A 25,270-nucleotide genomic window follows, 5' to 3' on the forward strand; every position below is an offset into this window, starting at 1 on the left:
CCCATTCCAGTCATGAATAGCATCCCATTTCTCTGGTTCTCAAGAGCAAGATTAGGCTATAACATCAAGTATCATTTAGAGTTGGAACTTTCTGATTGTACTGATTTCATCTGCGCTTGGGAGGCTGAACAGCTAAAGAAATCTGTTTTCATATAGGTCATTGGCTGTAGTCAAAAGCCTTTCTCATTGTATGGGAAGAAATAATGTTTATATTGAAATACCTACTTTCTAAAGCATTGCAGCCCCAATTTCAGTGATTATGTGAAGCAGATGGGAAAATATTTTTAAATATCTGTAAAACAGAAGGTCACAGCTCCTGAACACTTTATCCTCATAAACTGCATCTAGATAAGTAAGCCACTGAAAATATTAAGTGCTATAGATTCAAATTCAGCTGATGGTGACAAACACAGTGTTGACTCTCATTATATAATGATGGTATTCAAGAGCTCCAAAATGTGCAGGTGTTTACAAACCATGCCACTTGATGAATAGTTGTATTTAGCATATGCAAGAGAAGAAACGTGGTGGCTGAACTTGCATGTTTGAGGACCAATGTGTGGAAGGGGCAATAGGCTAATTACATGTCTCAGAAGAACAAAGATTAATGGGTGGAAATTCTACAGAGATGTGTATGTGTGGAAGAAAGGACTTTGAGATGATTAGCACTACTCACTGGTGAACAGGGGTGCTTTTGAATTGGGCATGTTCACTAGACTGAGGCTAGAGACTTCCATGATGGAAATGCACTTGGATAAAACACTGGTGTTTAATGGGAGAGCTGGAGTCTACACCGTTCTCAGATTTGGTTACTCCCTGGCTTTTTAAATGAAGGCTCTAGGGAAACTGGTGAAAGTTAGACCAGCCCTATATGGTGTGAGCCATGCTGAGAGTCCAGTTCATAACTACAAATCCTTCTTTTCAGGAGCACAGTACCATGCAGAAGTTACACTGCACACAAGTTGACAAAATTGTGGCACAGTATGACAAAGAGAAGTCGACTCACGAGAAAATCCTAGAGAAGGCAATGAAGAAGAAGGGGTAATACTGTTTATTTCCCACTGAAGAATTTTCAATGTTTATGTTTTGTCTTTTCCCACAGTTTTGCTGCTTGTTTAGGAGAAGGAAGAACTTAGTGTTGACTTGATTTTCATCATTAAAAATTATTCCTGGAAAGTAAGAAACTCATTCATTTTAAATGCTCTAACATAACGGGTCAAGGAGTAGATGTACTTTTCATTTCAGGAAGGTTCTCAGCAGAGATTCTGAAATCTTTTAATTCATCATAATTAGTTCTAATATGAATTAGCCTCAAATAATTGAAAAAATTCTCCTTTTATCTGAGAAGTGATTGTCCTTTTTGATTTTGAGCTAATTTTAAATTGACAGAAAAATTGCAAAAATAGTACAGAGTTCCCTTATGCCCTTAACTCACTTTCCCTAAATGTTGACATCTCCATAGTACAGTTGTCAAACCAGGACACTGTCAGTGGTGCAATACCGTTAATTAAGCTACAGTGATTTTTCACATTTTACCAGTTTTTCTACAAGTACTCATTTTCCATTCTGGGATAGCCTCCAAAATCACACATGACATTTAGTTGTCATCTAAGTAGATGTCTGTGATTATTCCTCAATCTCTCCCTTTTATGACTTTCGCTTTTGAAGAGTCTGTGATAATTCCTCAGTCTCTCTGTCTTTTGTGGCTTTCACTTTTGAAGAGTTCTGATCAGTTGTTTTTGTAGAAGGTCTCTCCTTTGGGATTCGTCTGATATTTTCTCATGATGAGAGTGAGGTTATGCATTTGTGGCAAGCACATCACAGAAGTGATGGTGCTTCCTTCTCAGTGCATGATACTGGGGGGGAGGGAGTGGGGGTGATGTTGATATGTCCCATCATTAGTGTTGTTAACCTGGATCACTTGGTTAAGGTGGTATCTGACAGGTTTCTGCACTGTCAGGTTACATTTTTCCCTTTATAAATACTTTGGGGGAAAATTCTGTGAGATTTTGCATACATTCTATTTATCTGAGAAACGATTTTCCCACCTTTGACCTTCTCCAGAAGATTCCCTCTGGTTTGTATCTCTTTCCTTCAATCCCTGCTGATATCTTTGGCATGAGAGAAAAGGAGACTGAAATTTCTTTTTACTATTTGGTTTTTCTTTTTTCTGTTTGTTTATTTTTTATGGTAGCTCAAGATATACCTAGAAAACTAAGCTTTGAAAATAGAACAGATTATGTTTGTTATAATGTTCTTGGACATTGGTTCTTATTGCTGAAATTTCAGATCCCAAGACCTAAGTTCATGACATGAACCAGTGTTATTTGCTTGAGGAGTAAATGGTGGGTAACTGCATATGCCTGCCCTGGCCTCAGGCCTCACTATTTGAGAGGTACCTTCATTTTTATTACAGTTGTATTTTTCAGAAAAATACAAGCCAGGCACTGATTATTGAGCATCTGTTATTATGTGTCATCTGCCTTTTGTTTTTCCTGTAGGTTTCACTATGTATCACTGAGGCAGAAACATGTCTGTTGCTTAGAAAACATTTTGATCTGTGTGTTAAGGGAGTAAGTCACTCACCTCAGAGCTCATGTGGCAATATTGGTGGTGATTACAGTAAGTTTTGACGACCTGTGGTTCTTCTAGATTCTAACCACATCAGCAGCTTTGGCCTATTTCTTTTTTATAAATTAATTTCTCATATTTAATGACATTTCAGGCTATAATATTGGGACTGATGATAGACGTAGACTCTAATACCAAGGAACAAATTGTTGACAACTTTATAGTACTCTCTAAGAATAAGGTTGTTGGTATTCACAAGATACCTTTTCAAAAAATGTTTCATGCATTTTTGTGGATGGGTGTATTTAGAAACACAGTTCTGTCTTAACTAAACCAAAAAGCTTTATTAAAGATGTTTCAGACCTGAGCACAATAGAGTACATTTCTTTGCTAAAAATAATACTACAATTTTCTGATTCAATCAATCATGAGTGCTACATTTAGAAAAGTAAAAAAATGAATAAAATATATCTTTACCTCATGATTGTTTTTACTCTCAAAATGTGGGATCAAAATGTAATTTATTATAAACTTTGTAGTTAGTAGAGGTATTCCTGGTGTGACACTTAACCCCCCAAAATAGGCTATTGAGTGTTCTTGGAGGTCTCTCAACAAATAAAGCCCTATTTTATCCTAAATGTAGATGAGACTGGAAAAGTCTAATCTGCAGATTTCTTCCCGAGCCTGTGCTGTCAAACACAGCATGCCCACTGGGCTCTTTACGCAAAGCATTTTCCAAGTACTCTAAACAGTAGAATCTTAGCAGTACATTAAAAGTTACTTCAAAATCAGACATCAGATACTTTCTTCTGGAAAGCCGTATCTGAAGAGAGTTTCTCATTATTAAGGTTGACCATGGTATCAGGGTGGCCTGGACTTGGTGCTGCTGTGTCACCCAGGCTCAAGTGCAGTAGCCAATCTTGGCTCAACGCAATCTCCGCCTCCTAGGTCCAAGCAATTGTCCTGCCTCAGCTTCCTGAGTAACCGGGATTACAGGCATGCATCACCACGCCTGGCTAATTTTTTGTATTTTTACAGAAATGGGGTTTTGGCATGTTGGCCAGGCTGGTCTCCAACTCCTGACCTCAAGTGATCTGCCTGCCTTATCCTCCCAAAGTGCTGGCATTACAAGCCTGAGCCACTGCGCCTGGCCCATTTGGACTTTTAACTACAACTGCTAAGATGTTAGTGAAGAGGGAAACGTAACCATCCTTGGAGCTTTCTCATGCAGTATCTATTTTTAAGACAAATGAAAAGTTTCCCCTTACTCTTACCTACTCAGCTGAAAGGATCAATTGACCTGGGAAAGGGAAGCTTATTCAAGTGCTTTCCAGCTTTGGCTAATGATTGTCTCTCATATGCTTTCCTCTCAGGGATCTTTAAGGTGATGGCAAAAAGATGAATAGGTGGACAAGGAAGGACAAGCTAAAGTTGGGAAAATACAAAATTACAAAAATTGTTTTGCATAGCCCAAATATAAAGAAGGTTGATGCACTAGAAGGGGGAAAATAAAATCTTGACTTTTAATAAATATTACAAGTGCATGCCCTTATGCCCACAGATGGGACTGTTGTATAAAACCTCTTGTTGCATTTACTGTTAAAGACGGGTCTAGAATTAAGATAGGGGAATGTTCCAGCTGTGCTGCAAGCTCACTGAATAACAGATGAAAGAAACTTGCTCAGTGCCAGCCATTGAGAAGTGCTACATTTGATGCGAGACCTCACATTTTTAGAGTAATGCTTCTCTCAGAGGAACTGAGAATTAATATTATAATGAAGCATTCTGACTTGAGCTATAATAACCTAGAGCATACATACTGAAGACGAAGCTCAGGACCTGTTCTTGTTTCAGCGGCAATGTGGATATTCCAAAAGGAAAACGTAATTGCTGAAATAAGCAGTAATGGTTGCTGGGCAATCGCCTAGCATATGTTTCTACTCACAATAGAATAAGAAGCAGAAATTGCCCCGTGGTGCCAAGGATTGCTATTTTCTCCTTCACTGGCATGTTTAAAAGACAAAAATTGGCTTTATAACCAAACGGAAGAATTAAAAATTCACTTCAAAGCTGAGGACCTATTTTCCAGTTTTCATCCCTAATAATATTTTATTGAATAAGTGAAAAATAGCTTGAAGAAAAACAGGAACCAAAATGGAAGCTGAGAACAGCTCCTTAACAATGAAATAATTGTGAGGTTTGAAGTGCCTCTTTGTGTAATGGTTGAATTGAGTAATCATGAAACAGATAATATTTTGTAAGGTGTGAATCTATTGCTAGAAAGACCAGTGTTGCCCAATGAGCCATGGCATCTCATATTTGATGGATATATTATCTTCATCAGAAAGCTTTGTAGCAAAGACCCATGGGAATGGGAAAATATCTAATTTCTGGCATGCATTTGCAACTTTCCATTTTCAGGGGAAATAATTGTCTCGAAATGAAAAAAGAAACAGAAATTAAAATTCAGACACTGACATCAGATCACAAATCTAAGGTAAGAAAATGCCCATTTTTACAGCAGTAACTTGCAGAAGATACTTTGTAATTATTTAGAAGGAGTACCTGGTATAAATCAGAAATAACAGTAGCCCAGAGGTGGGCTAGTAGCCTGCAGCTGATCTGGGATGTCAGGGGAGCCAAGGGTTCATGTTTGTCTCAGACTCACTGGCTTTGAGAAGAGCCACCTCATGGAATATCTTCTTTTGTCTTGTCTGTTGAAACTGTGCTAACAGTATGTTGCCTGCCTCAGAGGCATCAAGTAAAACAATAAATGAAGATACTTAAAGGAAACATTACATGAAATATAGAATATACTTTCCCAATGAAGTAGCATTACACATAGGACAGAAATCTATTCAGATTGGGCAATGATACTTAGTAAAGTTAGGCTATCTTTACTGTGGAAATTTGGGATGCGAAAAAATTAAGAGCTTATATTCTCAAAAAGAAGACGGGGGCCGGGCGCGGTGGCTCAAGCCTGTAATCCCAGCACTTTGGGAGGCCGAGGCGGGTGGATCACGAGGTCAAGAGATCAAGACCGTCCTGGTCAACATGGTGAAACCCCGTCTCTACCAAAAATACAAAAAATTAGCTGGGCATGGTGGCGTGTGCCTGTAATCCCAGCTACTTGGGAGGCTGAGGCAGGAGAATTGCCTGAACCCAGGAGGCGGAGGTTGCGGTGAGCCGAGATTGCGCCATTGTACTCCAGCCTGGGTAACAAGAGCGAAACTCCGTCTCAAAAAAAAAAAAAAAGACGGGGAAATAGGAGCTCGAGAGACTTTAATCAAATTTGTGGCCATTTGGAGAACTAAGTGTTAAGTCCCAGTTAAGAACACAAACAATTCTTCCAGCAATAATAGTTTTAAGAGAAAAGGGGGAAAAGACTGTTAAAGAAAGCTCCAAACAATAGCTGTGGTCAGCCTAGCCAGCCTCCATCTATCTATATGCAGCTGTGTCACCTGGCCCAATAGCCCTGCTATGTTCGTGGAGTAGCCAACCTATTCAAGATGTTCTCCTTGGTAGCTATATATTTTATAGAGCATGAACTCTATAGAAGTAGTAAGCCATGTGTCTTTAAGAGTTATTCCCCATTCTCTCTCTCTTCTTAACTGGAATGTTTGAGAATTAGTGGTTGGACAAACTGACACAATTCTTAGATGCTTCACATAAATAAGAAAAGCCTTGGCAATGGTATTAGTTTGCTTTTGCTGTATAATGAACTGTGCCAAAGTATAGTACATTAAGGCAATGACTACAGTTTATTCGGTCAAAATTTAGTGGGTCAGAAATTTGAGCCATACTCTACTGGATAATTCTGCTGATTTTGGCTGGACTCACTTTGTATCTACAATCAGCGGGAGGCGTGTGTCCTCACTTGTGTATCTGGTAGTTGGCTAGCTGTTGGTTGTTTTCCTTCATGACCTCTCAACCTCTAACAGGATAGCACAGGCTCACTCACAGGGTAGCCTCAGGGCTGCAAGCATAGCAGAAGGGCAAGTACGTTCCAGCCTCTGCTTGCATCACATTTTCTACTATCTCATTGGCTAAAGCGAGTCACAGGTCACCCAGATTCAAAGAGCTGGAGAAACAGACTCCAGCTCTTGACAAGCGCTGCAAAACCCTGCTGCAAAACCCTACTGCAAAACACCACTGCAAAGAGCATGGATACTGGGCAGGGAAGACTTTCTACCCTAGTATCTACCAGGGTTGACACAGTAAGTCATGATCCAGAAATAAAAGAACACACAGCTCTCTACTCAGACATGTGCTCTTATGGAAGTGAAGCTGGAAAAACATGAGGTAATAAAGAGAATCCTGATGGAATTGGTAAAGGATCCCAAGGACCACACAAACCAGAGTGTTGGCCGGGCACAGTGGCTCATGCCTGTGATCCCAGCCCTTTGGGAGGCCAAGGTGGGAAGATTACCTGTGGTCAGGAGTTCGAGAGCCTGGCCAACATGGTGAAAGCCTGTCAGTACTAAAAATACAAAAATTAGCTGAGCGTGGTGGTGCACACCTGTAATCCCAGCTACTTGGGAAGCTGAGGCAGGAGAAGCTCTTGAACCTGGGAGGAGGAGGTTGCAGTGAACCGAGATCAAGCCACTGCACTCCAGCCTGGGACAGAGGCAGACTCTGTCAAAACAAAACAAAACAAAACAAAAACAAAAAACAGATTGTGGCTAAGTGAAGCAGTGAAATAAGGGGTGACAATTAACAGTTAACTATTCAGAGCCAAAGCGGTTGATTTATTTTATCAAATTCCTGCTTCCATTGATTAGTACGTATTTTTTGGTGGTTATAGGTGTCTCATGTTTAACCAAGTAAATTGGTGGGAGGAATCTAAATACCTGAATAATTGTTGTGCTTTCGGGTTCATACCTGACCTAGGAGGATGACAGGGATGACAATGGCACCATCCCCCCTTTTCCAAACAGGTCAAAGAGATTGTAGCACAGCACACAAAGGAATGGTCAGAAATGATCAATACCCACAGTGCTGAGGAGCAAGAAATCCGAGACCTGCACCTCAACCAGCAGTGTGAGCTGCTGAAGAAGCTACTCATCAACGCCCACGAGCAGCAGACCCAGCAGCTGAAACTGTCCCATGACAGGTGGGGGAGTTGCCATCTCCACAGTAAACATCTAATCTTTAAAAACAAAAGCTGATTTTGTGGGTATAAGAGAGCCAAGGTAATAAGTGAAATCAGTTTGACATATAACATGTAGCTCTTTTGTATATCTCATCATATGGCTGAGTATAAGAAATGGCCCCCAGGGGCCAGGTATAGTGGCTCACACCTGTAATTCCAGTGCTTTGGGAGGCCAAGGCAGGAGGATTACTAGAGCCCAGGAGTTCAAGACATAGCAAGATCCTGTCTCTATTTTAAAAAATAAAGAAAAGGAAAAAGAAATGGCCCTGCCATCAGAGGGCTTGCAGGTGTTGGCAAGATACTACACTTACATGAGACGTTAAGTCAGATAACAAAGTAGCATATGACACATATTTTAAAATGTCGGGGGCACTAAAAGCATTCAGCTCAGAGGAGCCCTACCTTTTCAGAGTGGTCATGGAGACCTTTAAAATGGTAGGGCTGGAACTGGCCCTTGGAAAATGATCTGGAGCCTCTTTGGAAGAAAAGACACACGGAGAGACAAAGACCAATCAGTTGAGCTCCTAGAGTGACTGGGTTCTGGTCAGTTAAAGGCTACATGTGGAGAGAGCCTCCATTTCCCTTTGTTACAGTGTTAGGATGTCTGTGAATTTTGGAAAGATAGGCCTGATTAAGAAACAGTGAAGTATCAGTTTATTTTGGCCCATGTCCACTTTAGTGAAGTGAATATTGCATCTGAAATAGTTCAAGCCATGAGCTGGCCTTATCCCTGAGCAAAAGGTTGGTGTCTGTTACATCTTTTTATCATAGTTCAGTTGTAGCTTGGTTGGTTCTTACTTAGTGCCTACTGTATGCCACAGTTAGGGTCTATGGAGACACAACAGGAGTAGAAAATAGAAGCATTATACCAATAAATCAAACAAAAATGTTTTTAAGGCCAATTGCATAAATTATCTGGCTGTATGCCCAAATTCCCAGCTTGACTTTGGAGTGACAGATATTTTGCCACAAGAACAAAGTGTTTGTATGGTGGTTTCCAATTCTCATTTGAAGCAACTAATGAGGCCTACCATGCTCCATTTTCTGTGGGATAATGTGCTCTACCTCCATGTATTTTAAAGCATTCTATTTAGTCCTGTAGGATTAGAAGTTGTCTTTTCTTAGAAATGCTCTTGATTGACTAGAAAGATGTGTTCATCATTCTGCCTTTGATGATTGCCACAGTGACAGATTTTAGGTGCCTCCCCTTGTTCAAAGATACTTCACGGCATACAGCCCAGCACTTGTCTGATCTTCTTTTATGTTGTTGAATAAAGAAACATACTAGCTCACAACAGTAGGCATTATCCGAAAGGAAAAGACAAAGTATACTAATTCTTACATTGCTTAGGAAGTCATTTGAAGAGACCATAACCTAGTTACCAATATACCTTAAACATTAAATCCATGGAAGAAGCCCTTTTCAAAGCGACAGCAGTATTTAAGCATTTTCAAGCCCCTGGTGGTTGTGTTTCTTCATCATCATCACAACTATCTTGGTTAAAAATTTTTGCTTTCTTGACACTTGTCAGCAACATTTGGGCATTGGTGTTTGTTGAATGAATGAATACAGAAAGGTCAATTTCCTAACAAGTGATGGAAAAATCTGAGAGTGACCTTCTTGGGTCCAGAGCGTCTATACATGTTTCTGTTGAAGTGGCTGTGTAGCTGAGTGAACAAGTCTCCACTTCAGTGCTGCCCATCCCGCTGCATGCAGAGCTTGTTGTCACAGTGCCTAGGCAACCCGACCGCTTGGATGCTGGTTTCCAGGCAGTGCTTTAAGCAGGTCTCCACAGGTTATAGAAAAAATATCATTTTCTATTTAGCCTTTTAAGTATTATTCCTATAATGTACACATAAATAAACATGTATATCATGCATGCACATGCATTCACACACACAGTGGTTGGTCACCTGCAAACCTACATTTTTTGCTACTCTCTGTGCTTACTTGAAACCATTTAGTCCCTTTCATTCCCATGGATGATAGAAACAGGAAGGCCATGTGTGAGGGTTAGAATATCTTCTCTCTTCTCTCTTCTCTCTTCTCTCTTCTCTCTTCTCTCTTCTCTCTTCTCTCTTCTCTCTTCTCTCTTCTCGCTTCTCGCTTCTCTCTTCTCGCTTCTCGCTTCTCTCTCTCTCTCTCTCTCTCTCTCGCTCCCCCAGACCATCTGGTCCCAAGTAATATGAGGCATATTTGGGACCAGATGCTCAGTATTTATGGACAAAAATACTGTCTCCTCATCACAGCCCATCACTGTCACTTCACCACTAGGTGGCCACTGCCCCTCAGGGATCAGCATCCACATGGCTTGAAGTCCCTTCCCTCCTTTTTCCAAACTACAGCACTTGATGAGCTCAATAATAGAAAAAACAAAGAGTGAGGGGATTGAGGCTAGTCCTATTGCTATGCACAGAAGTATTCTTGTTTTTTTCTTTTCATTTTTAAACTATGTCTATATGTATATATAAAACGTAAACTTTAATATTGTAACCGTTAAGTGCGTGGCATTAAGTACATTGACATCGTTGTGTATCCTTCACTACCACCCACCTCCAGAACCTTTTCATCTTTCTGAGGTGAATCTCACTGCCCCTGAAGCACTAACTCTCCATCCCCCGTCCCTGTTTGTTTTCTTGTGTTTAATGCATAGGGAAAGCAAGGAAATGCGAGCACACCAGGCTAAGATTTCTATGGAAAATAGCAAAGCCATCAGCCAAGATAAATCTATCAAGAATAAAGCAGAACGGGAAAGGTAGGTCTGAGAGTGCTCGCTGCAGGAATGTGGCTTGACTTGAGGACACTGTCTAGACTCTGCTTACGTGTGTACACACGCACCCATCTGAGACATAAAAACACTTGTGGCTTTTAACTAGGAATCTTGTTATTGTAACTAAAATGAAGATGTGTTATTATCACTGTAGTACAATTGTCTACATTTTCTGGTTGCATAATACCACCAGGAAAATTAGTTTACATTCAATATATATGTGCTTCTTTACAAAGTTGTATAAAATATGACATAATCAATATAATGTTTTTTTGCTTAATTTTTTTGAGACAGAGTCTCACTCTGTCACCCAGGCTGGAGTGCAGTGGCACAATCTCAGCTCGCTGCAACCTCTGACTCCCGGGTTTGAGTGATTCTCCTGCCTCAGCCTCCCGAGTAGCTGGAATTACAGGCACACACTACTACACCTGGCTAATTTTTCTACTTTTAGTAGAGATGGGTTTTCACTATGTTGGCCAGGCTGGTCTTGAACTGTTGACCTCAAGTGATCCGCCCACCTCGGCCTCCCAAAGTGCTGGGATTACAGGCTTGAGCCACTGCACCTGGCCTATAATCAATGTAATTCTAAAGCATCCTTCCCAGGTTCCACTGGGTCATTCTGCAAGCCTCTCCCTCATTCCGGTGTTAGTGTGCTCTGGATGGGCCAGTTCCGAATAGCAGCAGCAGTCAGGAGGGCGGTCTTCTTCAGTAGTCCTTCACATGGGATCATCTTTAAAGCCCCCACGCCATTTGTCTTGTTTGTCCCTATGTTAGGTGAGGTTTCTGGAAGCAGATCAAGGTAGAAATTTAGGTGCTTGTGATTCACCAAGTAAAAGACCTTCAGAGAAAGGGAGTGAGGAAGCAGAAAGGCCCAGAGCAGGCCCTAAGCAAGCATGTGGTTTCACCTAGAGTCTCTACAGCCTCAAGTAAAAAATTGCACCACAGGTTTGTCCCTCTTTGAAGCAAGAGTACCTGGCTTTTGTGTTTCTGTTTTAGGCAGTTATTGGCTGCCTGAGACTGGGGGGAAGGTTTGTGTGACTCCAGAGAAGGTCCCAGGTGCAAACTCTTTAGACACAGCTGGTAAAGGGGATCTGAGGAGCTGTCAATAGTCCTGTTACCCAAGTGATAGGCACTTAATTTCCAGCAATCACCTGTGCTGCCCATCATCCACCTCCGGAAATCTCTGAGAGTAAAAATGCTGTCAGCTCCTTAACCAAGAGACTGGGTTAGGCTACCAGCGGTTAGGGATAGAGAGGTTCCTTCTTTTGCAGGACTCATACCTAGCTAGAAGGTGGTCTTCTGGCCAAAGTCCGTGTCTCAGAGAAAAACTGTTTATGGGCCAGGCACAGTGGCTCACACAGCACTTTGGGAGGCCGAGGTGGGGGGATCACCTGAGGTCAGGAGTTTGGGACCATCTTGACCAATACGGTAAAACCCTTCTCTACTAAAAATACAAAACATTAGCTGGGCATGGTGGCACATGCCTGTAATCCCAGCTACTCAAGAGGCTGAGGGGGGAGAATCACTTGAACCTGGGAGGCAGAGGTTGCAGTGGGCCGAGATTGCACCACTGCCATCCAGCCTGGGTGACAGAGCAAGACTCCATCTTAAAAAAAAAAAAAAGAAGAAGAAGAAAAAGAAAAACTGTTTTATACCCCACAACTAAACACAGAGCAAAGTGAAGATTCACAGTTGGGGTTGAAACATGAACATGAACAAGTTTAGGGCCTCAGGTCACTCATCCATCTGTTAAACACAGGCTGAGATGTTAGAAGCTTTGCAGCTGCGAAGTAGAGAACCCATGTTCCAAATCCCCTGCTACCTGACCTTTTTTTGAGGTGCTTACTGGATACCTGGTGTTTCTTCCTTGCTTTGAACATGGCAGGACTATTAACTTTGCCTTGATGTTGTTAGTTTTTAGAACACATTTCAATTATTGAACAATAATTAATGTTAAAGTCAAAGCATGATAAAATATAAAGCATCACACCACCCAGCACATATTTTGTGCTGAAATTTTGTTGGATGAAATGCTGTTTCGAAATGCTGACCTACTAATAGGATATGGAATTCCACGGTAATTTTGACCTGGAGAGGAATTTCCCTTTCAGGACATTGTCTACGACATTTCCCAGTCAACACGGAGTATTATTTCTGTCTCACAATAAGAAGGTTCTAGGGAGATGGTTATCATTTTAATCAATGCTTCTTTGCACCACATATTATGATATCGCCCTAGTTCTTATTTTTTAAAAGTGTCATTCTTAGCCAGGCACAGTGGCTTACACCTGTAATCCCAGCATTTTGGGAGGCCAAGGCAGGCACATTACCTAAGATCAGGAGTTCGAGACCAGCTTGACCAACATGATGAAATCCCATCTTTACTAAAAATACAAAATTAGCCAAGCATGGTGGCACATGCCTGTAATCCCAGCTACTCGGGAGGCTGAGGCAGGAGAGTTGCTTGAACCTGGGGGACGGAGGTTGCAATGAACCAAGATTGCACCATTGCACTCCAGCCTGGGCAACAAGAGTGAAACTCTGTCTCAAAAAAAAAAAAAAAAAAAAAAGTGTCATTCTCTGGATGTTATTCTCAGATATCAACTTTAAGGTTGCTTAAACAAAATACATGGAAATGACACCTTCTTCAGCTTGAAAACATCAAATATTTCAGCCATGATAAAACCTCATTAATTTAAACTGTTGTAGACTGTCCAAAGTGAAATATAGAATTAACCATGACAAATGTGCCAATTAATCTTTTTCAAATACATTACAAAGTGGACGTTAGCTTGGTTGAGGTCAAATTATCTTCAATTTGGAGTTACTGCTAACTTAATTAGCAAGGTTCTTAAAATTTATCTTATTTTAAAAAATGTACTTATTTATTCTAACTTTGTATTTTTATTTGTGCAACTGTATGGGGGTACATGAGAAAAATTGTTACATGTATACAATGCCCAGTGATCAAGTCAGGGCATTCAGGGTGTACGTTACTTACCCAGGTACTGTACATTTTTGGTTAAGTGTTGTCATCCTACTCTGCTCTCTTTCGTAAGTTTGCATCAGGTGGTAGGTGGTTCCAAAATATCTATAAATTGGCTTTTTAAAAAACAGTTATGTATGTATACCAAATGTTAGCTATCTTCTAAACCCACACTGTGTGTATGTTTGTATCCACTTTATCAAACTGAGAGAAATAAAATTTTAAAAATTTGTCATGGCACTAAGAAAGATATATAGAAACTGAAAATAATACTTCCATTTTGGGTCAAAGAAGACATTTTAACAGAAATCGCACAATATTATAACTGAATGACAGTGCAAACACTATCAGTGTGTAGAGGGTAGCTAATGTGATATTTGGAGTGAAAAGTATAGCCTAGCTGTGTGTATTCTTTTTAAAAGATGTGAAATTAATGAGTTAAACACTCAAAGAGAATATGAAGTTAGAAAAACAGAATGAACCCAAAGATCTCTAATGGAAAGAAATAACAAATTTAAAAAGCAAAATATACTGAAATAGAAAACAAAATGCAGTAGAGAACATTCAGAAAAACAAAAGCTTATTTGAAAAGAATAATAAATCAGTTAGCTTCCATCAAGACTAAAGAAGAAAGAGAAAGCATGAATGAGTGATGTTAGGAATGAAAAGGGGAAATAACAACAGAGAAAAACACTGAAAAACTAAGTCTACTATAAAAAAAACTACCAATAAATTGAAAACTTAGGTGGAGTGGAGAATTGCTTTGAAAAATACAAATATCTAAAATTGAAAATGGAGAAAACTTGAACAGACTGTCAATTATTGCTGAAATTCCAGAAGTTATAGGTCTTTTTACTCATGAAAAACACTCTACCTTGCCAGTAGTCAGGGAAATGCAAGTTAAAACAACCGAACAATGCCATTCCACAGGAGCATTCAATTGACAAAGTTGTAGTACTAAGAGTGGGCAAAGACACGGGGGAAGAGTAACACCTAGACACTGCAGTTGGAAATACAGCTAGGACAACTGGTTGGAGGAAACAGAAGCCGGTTCAGCACGCTGCCAACTGGCAAGTCTAAGTATATACTCAAGCAGCCTTTGCCTATGTGCACAAGGTGATATGCACCACACTTTATCCACTCATCCATTTATCCAACAGACACTTATTGTGTCAGGTATTACAGGGCCCACGCACCCCATCATTGTAGCGCTGTTTGAAAATAACCTACTTTTTCTTAATGGCAATGAGGAAATAGTGCAGTCTGTTCATAAATGGAAAAATCCATATGGAAAATGAAAATAATGATGTGGTTTGGAACATAGACGTTTCTCTAAAACATAAGACTAAGTGGCAAGCTATGGGAAGAAACCCAGACTGTGTTACTCTTTGGATACATTTAGGAAACAGACAAAACAACACCAGCAGCATCAGCATCACCTGGGAGCTTATTAGAAATGCAGACCTCCCGACCCAGGCCCACTGAATCATAGTCTCCAGGGGGAGGGCACACTGGTTTTGATCATCTCTCCAGGTGACTGGTATACACAGGAAAGTTTGAGAAGCTCTTATATTACACACAGGCACATCTATATGTGGTTTAAAATATTAAAATGTGGGTGAGAAGATCCACACCAAATTCGCAGTGGTGGTTACCTCTAGTGAGAATGGAAGAAGGAAAACTGCATCAGGAAGAATACAAATGGGGTTTTAATTACATCTGTAACTGTTTACTGCCTTTAAAGTATGAGATAAACATGGCAGAACATTAATACTGGTTAATCTGAGGGATATACAGATTTTTAAATATTCTTCTCTGTACATTATATGTTTGAAAATGCTGCAATAAAATTTAGAAAAATGAAGCAGTAATTCCATCCAGAGAATTTGGTAGAATATATAGCTCTTTCTTATTTGATATAATATTAATTTTATTCAATGTTATGCCAACCATTATTTGTGCCCATTGCTTTTAGGCGAGTCAGGGAGTTAAACAGCAGCAACACTAAAAAGTTTCTGGAAGAAAGAAAGAGAGTAAGTATTTTATTATATTTTTGGCATTCTTCCTTTAAAAACTGTAAACGATAACTCATGCTTAGCCACCAGACCACTAGCTTCTTTGCTTAATTTGATTGTACATTAAACATTCCAGCTTCTCTGCTCCTGAAAGCTAAAATAATCTCTCACCAAAATCTTTAAGGTAATGATTTGGCATCATTTTATACAGAAAATGAAGCCAAGTTTAGTCATGTGGAAGTCCTCTACTATAATTTTCTAAGATTTTAGCAGGAAAGAACTTCCCAGAAAGAATTACAAGTTTAAACTCTCTAAATTTTGAGATTTTTTTCTTTTTTAAAAATTGTTATCTTTTTCACTTAAATTTCTAAACTTACAAGTCCTTCTTGTCCCTGTTTGAAGATTGCAACCCAAAGTTTATCAGAATTTTTTTTTTTTTTTTTTTTTTTGCAGCTCGCAATGAAGCAGTCCAAAGAGATGGATCAGTTGAAAAAAGTCCAGCTTGAACATCTAGAATTCCTAGAGAAACAGAATGAGGAGGTATTTTACCTAAAATATATAAAAACATGTAGGCTTCTAGCCTTTGGGATATACATGCCATGGCCCACAGTGACCCTTCTGGAAAAGCCAGTGGCTTGCATATTGTAATGGAAAGGTGGCTAGAAGAATTTGTTGCCTATTTCTATATTTTCTTTATTATCTCCAAAAAGGAAAGAAAGTGCCTGTTTTTGGAGCAGGAGCAGAATGTGGCTGTGCCAAAAAGAAAAGAATACTTAGATAAATTCTGGAAATTCTAAGAATGAAATCGCTAAAAGTGAGAGGATGAAAAACAGAACTTACAAAGTATTTCTCCATTTTCATTAAGAGTTTATAATTTGCAAACTGCAGACAAGGGATATTATGTTTAAAAGCAAATGAGAGAAACCACCTATTTTCAACCTCAATCTAAAAGTAAAGTTTAAACATCCCCCTGGAATTTACAAGTGGCATCTAAAGTCATGAGCCCCCATCACGCTACAAACCACGGAGCGTGAGTGGATACCATAGTCTTGGTACTTTTTCCCAGCAACACAAGACACTAAATAAATATACACAAATAAAGAGTTATCCAAATGCCAACTGTTCAGTTAGGCCATTGGGCATATATCAGCACCAAGATAAATGTATATTTATCTGGTGCATAGTACAGGTAGGCATCATTCCAAATGGGCTACAGCCCATCAGCTTCCCACAGTGACCTTCGACTTGATGGAAATCCCTCTAGTTCCTATGACAACATGACCCTCATTTGTTGTTTCAATTTCAGACTCTCTCAGCTCAAATTTTCTTCATTAGGTGTAGTTGGTGTGGAAGTTATTATTCCTAGGAAACTCAATTTAGAAACTGAGAGGTTTTGATGAAATGTGTACTTGTGCCACATTGTACCTTCCTGTTTTCTCCCATCTATAAAACAGTCCTGTTTAAGGTATGTTATTTTCCATAGTAAATGGCTCCCATTGAAGAATACTTAAGTACTAAAAAGTACCTTTGAGAAAGTTAAAAAAAAAAAACACTATGAAATTGTATTTTTGTATGGCAATTGGTTAACAGATAAATCCAACTTCTAGTTTCAGATTCTTTACTTTTTGGTGGACAGAAATATTATTCATCAACATACGTCCTAGTTATGTTTCCCATTTTCTTTTCAGCTAAATGCTTCTATTCATGAGCAAGTCCACTCCAAGGGGACAATACATGGTTATTGTCCCATAGGTCCAATTCATTTGACCAACTCATAAACACATCACATTCTGGTACAAGTTACCTAGCTTGTGATTTTGCTCTTAAAGCACTTCTCAGAAAGTGCTCCTGGGGAAAAGTGGGAATATGAATAAGAATAAGGAAGGCCACCATCTCCAAAGCTTTAGTGATTCAACAATGGGTAGTGATAAGGATGCCTTGGAGAAGGTTTTTAAAAAATTCTCCCTAGAAGACAGGCACAGTGAAAGGTAAGGCACAGTCATGTGTTAGTTAACTAAATTAAGAAACTACTTGGAAATTAATTGTGTTGCTTAGCAACAAGTTTGACTAAAGAATGTAAATGTGCTCAGAATTACTCATCACTACAATAGTGGTGTATGCCAGAGCTAGATACAGTTATCTTGTGTTGCTAGTTTTGGAACTGAAGTACATAATTTTTAAAAATCACTTTGAGTTTTATCCTAATACATGGCTAATTCCAGCCACACCAGAGTTCTTGCATTAAATTACTAGATTAGTGATAAGTGTATTGATTGTATTGTATTGGGAGGGTGCTGGCTTTTTGTTCCCAAAATTCAAATTATGCCTTTTAATGTCTACCACCCACGACTGATACTTTGAGTCACAAAAGCTTGGGAAAGTATAGAACATGAAAAGGCTTGAGACCTGGTAAAGTTTAATGAGATTCAAGGAAAAGTCGTTCAAGATATCATATTGATGCTTCTGGCAAGCAAAAATTTGCACTTGAATTTTCATGTTAAGCTTTGCTTTACAAATATGTCCTGTTCAATTGCAAATTCAATCCCAGATCTTTCTACTATACATTTTTTGGCATTTAAAGGTGAGAAAGCTCTCAATTCACAGTTTTTCTGTACAATACAACACTGTCATGGGCACCGTGCGAAAGATACAGTGACTTCATCTTTTCCCTCATAAAAAGGCAAGGTCTGGAACTATATAGCATGGCTCCCTTCATAACTAGGTAAACATTTCATCAGCAAGAACAGTTCTCTGTCTCCAGACAATTCAAACTTCTATAACAGTTTTTTAAATAATTGTTACATCCCAAGACTTTTTTCTAAGCCAGAGATAAATGTCAACATTCTCTCATACTATTTCCCTCAAAGGTTTCTTTCTGTTTTCCTGTGACCCTACTCCTAATCGGTGTCCCAAATCTCCCTTTCCAAAGCAAGGCATGGAGTGGATTCAGTCCATTAGCTAAGCCAGCATTGAGGGCACTGGCAGAGATGAACCAAGCGTCAGTATGTTTTGGTCCTGATTCTGGATCCTCACCCCCTAAGTTATTTGTAAGCCACTTTATGGCCTTGCCTACTTGGTCAGCCAAATATTCACTTAAAACTCTGAAGGTCGGGGATGATTTCCCTACTTGAGTTTTCTCATAGACCTCTCAGCTACACAGTATCTCTCATCCGTCTTGACATGAACCATTTCAAACATTAACAACTCCATTACTGTCACACACTCGAGTCTCAAAAATTGATTTTTGTCATCAATCCTATCATTTAATAAAGACAGGTAAAAGGTTGTGCTTAAAGGTCAGGCTTTCCACTTACTGCCACAGAAGAGAGGCACAGTCTGGGGGTGACAGGCATTGGTTGTTTTGTTTCTTTTTTTTCTGTTGAGATCAAATAGGGGAAAGTTTGTCACTGAGGGGTGTGTACATGTTTTATCCTTAGCTTTTTGCTTTTCTGTATATGGTTTTGCATTCATTTCTCAAATTCACTTCAATATTCATTTATTTTATTTGTTTTGTATGTATGACTCAATTTTGACATTACTATTTTTGTACAAACAGCTTTTGAAATCCTGTCATGCAGTGTCCCAAACGCAAGGTAGGACTGAAATTCTGATAAGCAAGATATTGCTTTCCTTCTCAACTACGTCCATATTCTCTGTGCAGTCTCCATTTATGAGTTACATCTGGTCATAACATATATCTAAAGGGTTTGAATTTAAAAGATTGACTATTCCATGCTTGGATTTCTGGTGTCATATTCATACCAAAATGTCCAAGTCTTCAGAGAATTATTTCTGAGGGTACTTGAGCCTGTATTTTCTATTGCAGATCTGGGAGACAGATCACATGTGATAATAAAGATATAACCAGAGCAGTGATTTGCAGTTGTCCTTTGGACCGACCACAGCTAAGACAGGGTCACAAAGTCAGATCATTCATGAATGTTAATATGACTCCATTTAATTTTTGAAGCACCTGGTAACCTACTAAAAGTTTGTTGGTGTTTTTTAATGACAGAGCTATTTGAAACTCTGCATGTAGAAACATTACACAATGACTCTTGTCATGCTCTCTGCTGTGCCAAATGTCAAAGACCCTAATCACCCCTCATAAGTAAGTGACCGTATAATTTATTGTCCACACCAGGAGAGTTTTGAGAGTGAAAGGCAGCTCTGTTCATAATAGCTAGGACTACAGGCATAAACTGGAATTGCCTCAGGCAAATGAGAATGAATGGTCACCCAACTCATACAAGAACTTAGCTGTTGGAATAGTCTTATAATATACTCTTTTTCTTCCTTCTATGCCATGGTCAATACTTTCTTCAGGTGCTAAAGGAGGAGAAGCACAGAGAATCGTTTCTAACTATTTACTAAACATGGAAGTATTTAATTTCCAGTGCTGATAATGTTTCACTGTCATCCCTTATGAATACTGTTTGTGTCATAGTTTCATGTTTGTATATTTTTCTCCATTTCTTCATTTCTCTATTAGAGTATTACTATACTTCAGGCACATAAAATATCTGGGTAGAGGGAACCACCCATCACAAACTTACACAGAAATATTTAATTATTTGGTATTATTGTATCCATCCTCACCAAAATGAAACTTAACAACAAAAGAGAGAAGTAAGAAGAAGAAGAAAATCACAGTATAGCCTGTAGGTTAAATTAATTTTGTCACAAGAATTCATTTGGAAGCTGCTTCTCCTGTGATCTACAGTGTTGGCCAGACCCCCTCCCAGTGATTTTCCATTTAGTTGGAATATCTAAGCAGACATGAATAGTAACATCAGAGTGCTTCAGAATCTTCCTCTGATTTATATCTTCATAGGTCCTTGTTTCTACTTTCAAATGTCCTTTATTTCAAAGCAGCATGTCAGTAAAAAAGGAAATGGGCAATCCTCATTCCTCAAAAGATACATGCATTGGGTTGGGCAAAAGCATCCAGGCTACCAGTTGGATAATAAAAGTTGAAATATATTATTTGATTTTTTCCTGTGTTGCCAAGTGAATATTTCTCACCAGATGCTGCCGCCATCAGACCCGCTTTCCTCTTCTCACATTAGCTGGTTGTCTTAGTGACAGTCTGGACTCATGAGATTGAATTCACCATTGCTTACTTCCTGGTAGTCCATAAAAGTTACCTTAGAGAAGTAAGAGCCCACAGAGATAGTTTGCACAACAGGATTCCTGAAAGCCTGCATGTTCCTGTAACATTGCATTTACAGAAGACTCCAGCCAATCCAGTGTAATATGCTCTCACCTGAACTCTATCAATTAGTTTCTTAGGGAATTACTTTTAACTAAATTTCAGGCTATTTAGGAAATAAGTTGTACATAAGCAATACTTATTGTAAATGTAATAAAATTATAATTTTATAGATTTAATTGACGGGGCATAGTCTAAAAATAAAGAGAGTGGTTCAGCCTCTTTTCAAGTGGTTCTCCTGGCACTGTGTAAACCAGTCCTTCTCAAAATTTAATGTGCATAAAAATTTCCTGGAGATCTTGTTAAAATGAAGATTTTAACTGATTCAGTAGGTCTGGGTAGACTCCAAGATTCTATGTTTCTAAGTAGGTCCCAGGCAATGCTGGTGCTGCTTGTGCATGGACCATACTTTGAGTAGCAAGAATGTGGTGACAAGATCATATTTACGGGAGAAGAGAGGCCAGGGTTGTTAAGTGCCTTCAGATAAGGATTTCAACACACGTAAGGCCATGTTTCTGATGTTATAGGCGAAGGAGATGCAGCAGATGGTGAAATTGGAAGCCGAGATGGACCGCAGACCAGCAACAGTAGTATGAAACTCCAAAATGCAAACTGAAGCAGCAAACCCAAAAGCATCAAAAGATTCACTCACAAACTTCTGAACACAAACTCCATGGATGAAAGCTGTTTGGTTTTGTTTCTTTTATGTGTAAACAAGATGATATCTGAAACCACAGAGACTTGGAATGTCTGACTTCTATTTAACAGCTTGAGTATTGCATTTCCTTGGCCAAACAAAAGTAGGTACAAATCCACAAAAATTTACTATTTCAGTAAGGCAGAGTTTAACCATTGATAATACAGCTTAAACATGTGTGCTATAAAATACCATCACGAGTAAAAGAGCTTGGTGTTAACAACTCTGCTTTGTGATGCCTTATGACATGTTTGAGCTGCAACAAAATACAATAACAAAAATCAGTGCATTAGCAATTTTATAGCCAGTGCATGCACTAGGAAAAGAAAACTCTGTCTACAAATTTATTAGCAGAAGTGGTGGTCTGCTAGACAAATAATTTTGCAAAATTTTTCTACATCTAAGTTACCTCATCAGTAAGTGCCATGTCTCTATCATGCCATAAGAGGCTATTTTCCTGTAAAAGTTATGGAAATTATTAGAACAATAGAAGAATAGAGCAGTGTACGTGTGCCAAAGCTCATCATTACTCAAAGAAGAACTCTTGTTAGGCACATTTAAGAAAGTTGACATCTGACATTGCTTTATAGGAATTGCTTCTGCAAATTCCAGGTATTACAATTCACACCATAAAGATTGTGAAGTGGTTATTGGCAAATGTTTGTAAATGTGACCATGTATAAAGTATTTATACTCTTTAATTCACACCATTAGAGAGCAAAATCATCTAAGTATTGCCACATGACAAGATTAGTAAACAGGAATACTAGAACTATGTTTGCATGATACACAAGCACCAATAATGTCTAATCCATACAGACACAGTTAACCTAATGCCAAATTAAATACTGGTTAAATAAATGTATGGCACAGAACATAATTTGACTTTCAAGACCTTAGCATAATGAAAAAGTCTATATATATGTGTATATGAATTATGTGGGCATTCTTGATACTTCAAGTTCTAGTTTGAAAAAAATACATAACTAATTTAATTTTACACAAAAATATTTATGCAGATTTTCAGAATTTCATATCAGGAAATGACCTTTTTATGTCTGTTAAATATCAAAACAATTTGCTACAGTGTTAATCTGCATGGTCTTTAAGCCTGCTGTAGTTGAGTTGCAGACAGTGCATGAAAATGTATTCCGCTGGGAATTGAGCCATGCCACCAAAGCAAAGAGGAGCGCATGGAAACCCGGTAGTCTAGAACTAATCAGATTACTGATTTTAGGGCACAGCACCAAATGAACTGTTGTATATGCTTGTACAAATTGATTCTGTGTGTTCCTCTGAACAAAGTGGAGAAAATGATGACACCATCCATACTGAAATTAAACTTCCAACTTCTCTAATAAAATATTAAAACACACATAACATTCGTCAGAGTATTTGCTCCCAAGACGCATTCTAGCAAATGTTTTGCCTTTTTCATATACATGATCCCATCATTTTCATCATTTCACTCAAATGATGAAAAACATGTAGAATCTAGTTGACTTCAGATGTAATATACTTGTTTTTCTCCTATTTATGATTTGAACTGGATTCTGTAAAATTTCTCTGATTCTTAGTTTTCTTATCTGTAAAACAGTGGAGTTAGACCACATATCTTTTGGCACTAATATCTCATGAAGAATTACGGTTAATACAATATCACCACGTTTGGATTGCCAGTTTTTAAAAATTCTGAATGGCTTCTCATCATCAACTCAAATCACATCCAAGAGCTCAGCTGTGCTCACCATTATGTAACACTTGCTGAATTCATCACTTGCCTCCTCTTCTTTCTGCTTTGGAGAGGTACTACTAGTTTCTCCATTTTTCTTATTTTTTTCTCTGGCGTTTCATCTTCCTAGACCACCGTAAGTATTCGTATTTTCCAGTGTTATTCATTGAACCAGTTTTTTTTTCTTTAATCCAGATTAATTTTAGTATTTGAAACATCTTACCATTAATCCATTGTGGTAAGATCAAAGTGTACACACAACTCAAATGTGCAACAAAAAGATGTGTTACCTGTTATCATACGTTCGTACTGCCCTCAAACCCTGCATTCTTCCTTATTATGAAGAAAAATTAATTGCCAATTAAAGTAACTCAGTCTCTTCCAGTTTTTTTTTTTTTTTAAGTTTCTTTTCAAAAAAAAAAAACAGCTCCTGGATTTATTTATTTTTTGAAGGGTTTTTTGTATATCTCCTTCAGTTCTGCTCTGATTTTAGTTATTTCTTGTCTTCTGCTAGCTTTTGGGGATTTTTGATCTTGCTCCTCTAGCTCTTTCAATTTTGATGATAGAGTGTCAATTTTAGATCTTTCCTTGCTTCTCATGTGGGCATTTATTGCTATAAATTTTCCTCTAGACCCCACTTTAAATATGTCCCAGAGATTCTGTACATTGTGTCTTTGTTCTCATTGGTTTCGAAGAATATCTTTATTTCTGCCTTCATTTTATTGTTTATCCAGTCAACTTTCAAGAGCCAGTTGTTCAGTTTCCGTGAATTTGTGCGGTTCTGAGTTAGTTTCTTAATCCTGAGTTCTAATTTGATTGCACTGTAGTCTGAGAGACTGTTATGATTTCTGTTGTTTTGCATTTGCTGAGGAGTAATTTACTTCCAATTATGTGGTCAATTTTAGAGTAGGGGTGATGTGGTGCTGAGGAAGAATGTATATTCTGTGGATTTGGGGTGGAGAGTTCTGTAAATGTCTATTAGGTTTGCTTAGTCCAGATCTGAGTTCAGGTCCTGGATTGTTAATTTTCTGTCTCATTGATCTAATATTGACAGTGGAGTGTTAAAGTCTCCCTCTATTACTGTGTGGAAGTCTAGTCTCTTTTTAGGTCATTAAGAACTTGCTCTATGTATCTGGGTGCTCCTGTATTGTGTGCGTATATATTTAGGATTGTTAGCGCTTCTTGTGGCATTGATCCTTTTACCATTATGTAATGCCCTTCTTTGTCTCTTTTGATCTTTGTTGGTTTAAAGTCTATTTTATCAGAGACTAGGATTGCAACTCCTGCTTTTCAGGCACATGTTTAATTACTTGACAATCAAATACCCTGTTAGAGGTTCCTCCCCATTCAGGAGATCTTACTTTTTCCCCAGACGTCATCTGGGTGTGAGGGAAGCCCATATGTCCACCTGGCAATTGGTAGGAGCATCTGATTTCCCCATTGTTAGACAGGTCCTAACAGTACTCAACTGAAGCTTGGCAAAATGGACCCTTCCACCCCAGCGGTTCAAAGTCCCTGCTCAGCGGAGTTCTCATTCTGGGATCAGTTTATTCCTGCATTCTTCTGGGATATGCAGAACTTCTGGGTCTCTGGGGGCTGTGCAGGAACCAGAGGTGCTATCTCAGGTCCATCCATCAAAACACCTCCTTTAGTCATTTGTCAGCTACCAGGGCCATGTAGTTCCAACATCATAGATGCTAAATCCAGGAGGCTTAAAATGTTCCAGAGCAATGCCCCAAAAAGCAAGTAGCAAGCAAGCATTATACTGGCCGCAAGACTATCTGGGTTTCTACTATATCTTGTGTCTCCCACAATCAGAACTCTTTGTTCCAATTTGGGAACCAGGGCACTTGAGTCTCAATTCTTACCTTTATTCTTTCTTTCAGCCTAGAAAAGATATTCAACTGTCCATTCCTGCCTGATGGAATACCCACACAGTACTACTCTTTTCCTAAGTAAGTTGCTCTTCACCTTTTGTGGGGAATAAAAGACTTAATGGAAAAAAAAAAAAAAGCCAAGTTGCCAAGATAGGGAAACATATCAGAAAGTACCATCTTTCATGAAACCGAAGGCATTATTGATTTTATATACCACACAGAATGAAAACACACTGTCAATTAAACCATGATACACC

General features: G+C 38.8%; 1 protein-coding gene across 9 annotated transcripts in view; it reads left to right on the top strand.

Moving 5' to 3' along the window:
* The window catches only part of PLCB4 (phospholipase C beta 4), a 397,376-nt gene extending 374,597 nt beyond the window's left edge, over positions 1 to 22,779 (top strand). For 7 of the 9 annotated variants that reach the window (XM_078371334.1, XM_078371335.1, XM_078371336.1 and 4 more), the window contains 8 exons: positions 926 to 1,041; positions 4,993 to 5,068; positions 7,509 to 7,684; positions 10,378 to 10,479; positions 15,456 to 15,513; positions 15,949 to 16,035; positions 19,052 to 19,088; positions 21,235 to 22,779. In XM_078371334.1, coding sequence (XP_078227460.1) covers positions 926 to 1,041; positions 4,993 to 5,068; positions 7,509 to 7,684; positions 10,378 to 10,479; positions 15,456 to 15,513; positions 15,949 to 16,035; positions 19,052 to 19,088; positions 21,235 to 21,323 — 741 coding nt within the window. In that variant the 3' untranslated portion in view covers positions 21,324 to 22,779. The remainder of the gene's footprint in view (positions 1 to 925; positions 1,042 to 4,992; positions 5,069 to 7,508; positions 7,685 to 10,377; positions 10,480 to 15,455; positions 15,514 to 15,948; positions 16,036 to 19,051; positions 19,089 to 21,234) is intronic. The other 2 variants (XM_035298350.3, XM_035298358.3) reach the window with 1 other exon arrangement.
* The last annotated feature ends 2,491 nt before the right edge of the window (positions 22,780 to 25,270 follow it).

Source organism: Callithrix jacchus, chromosome 5 (assembly GCF_049354715.1).
Source record: "Callithrix jacchus isolate 240 chromosome 5, calJac240_pri, whole genome shotgun sequence".
Taxonomy (NCBI): domain Eukaryota; kingdom Metazoa; phylum Chordata; class Mammalia; order Primates; family Cebidae; genus Callithrix; species Callithrix jacchus.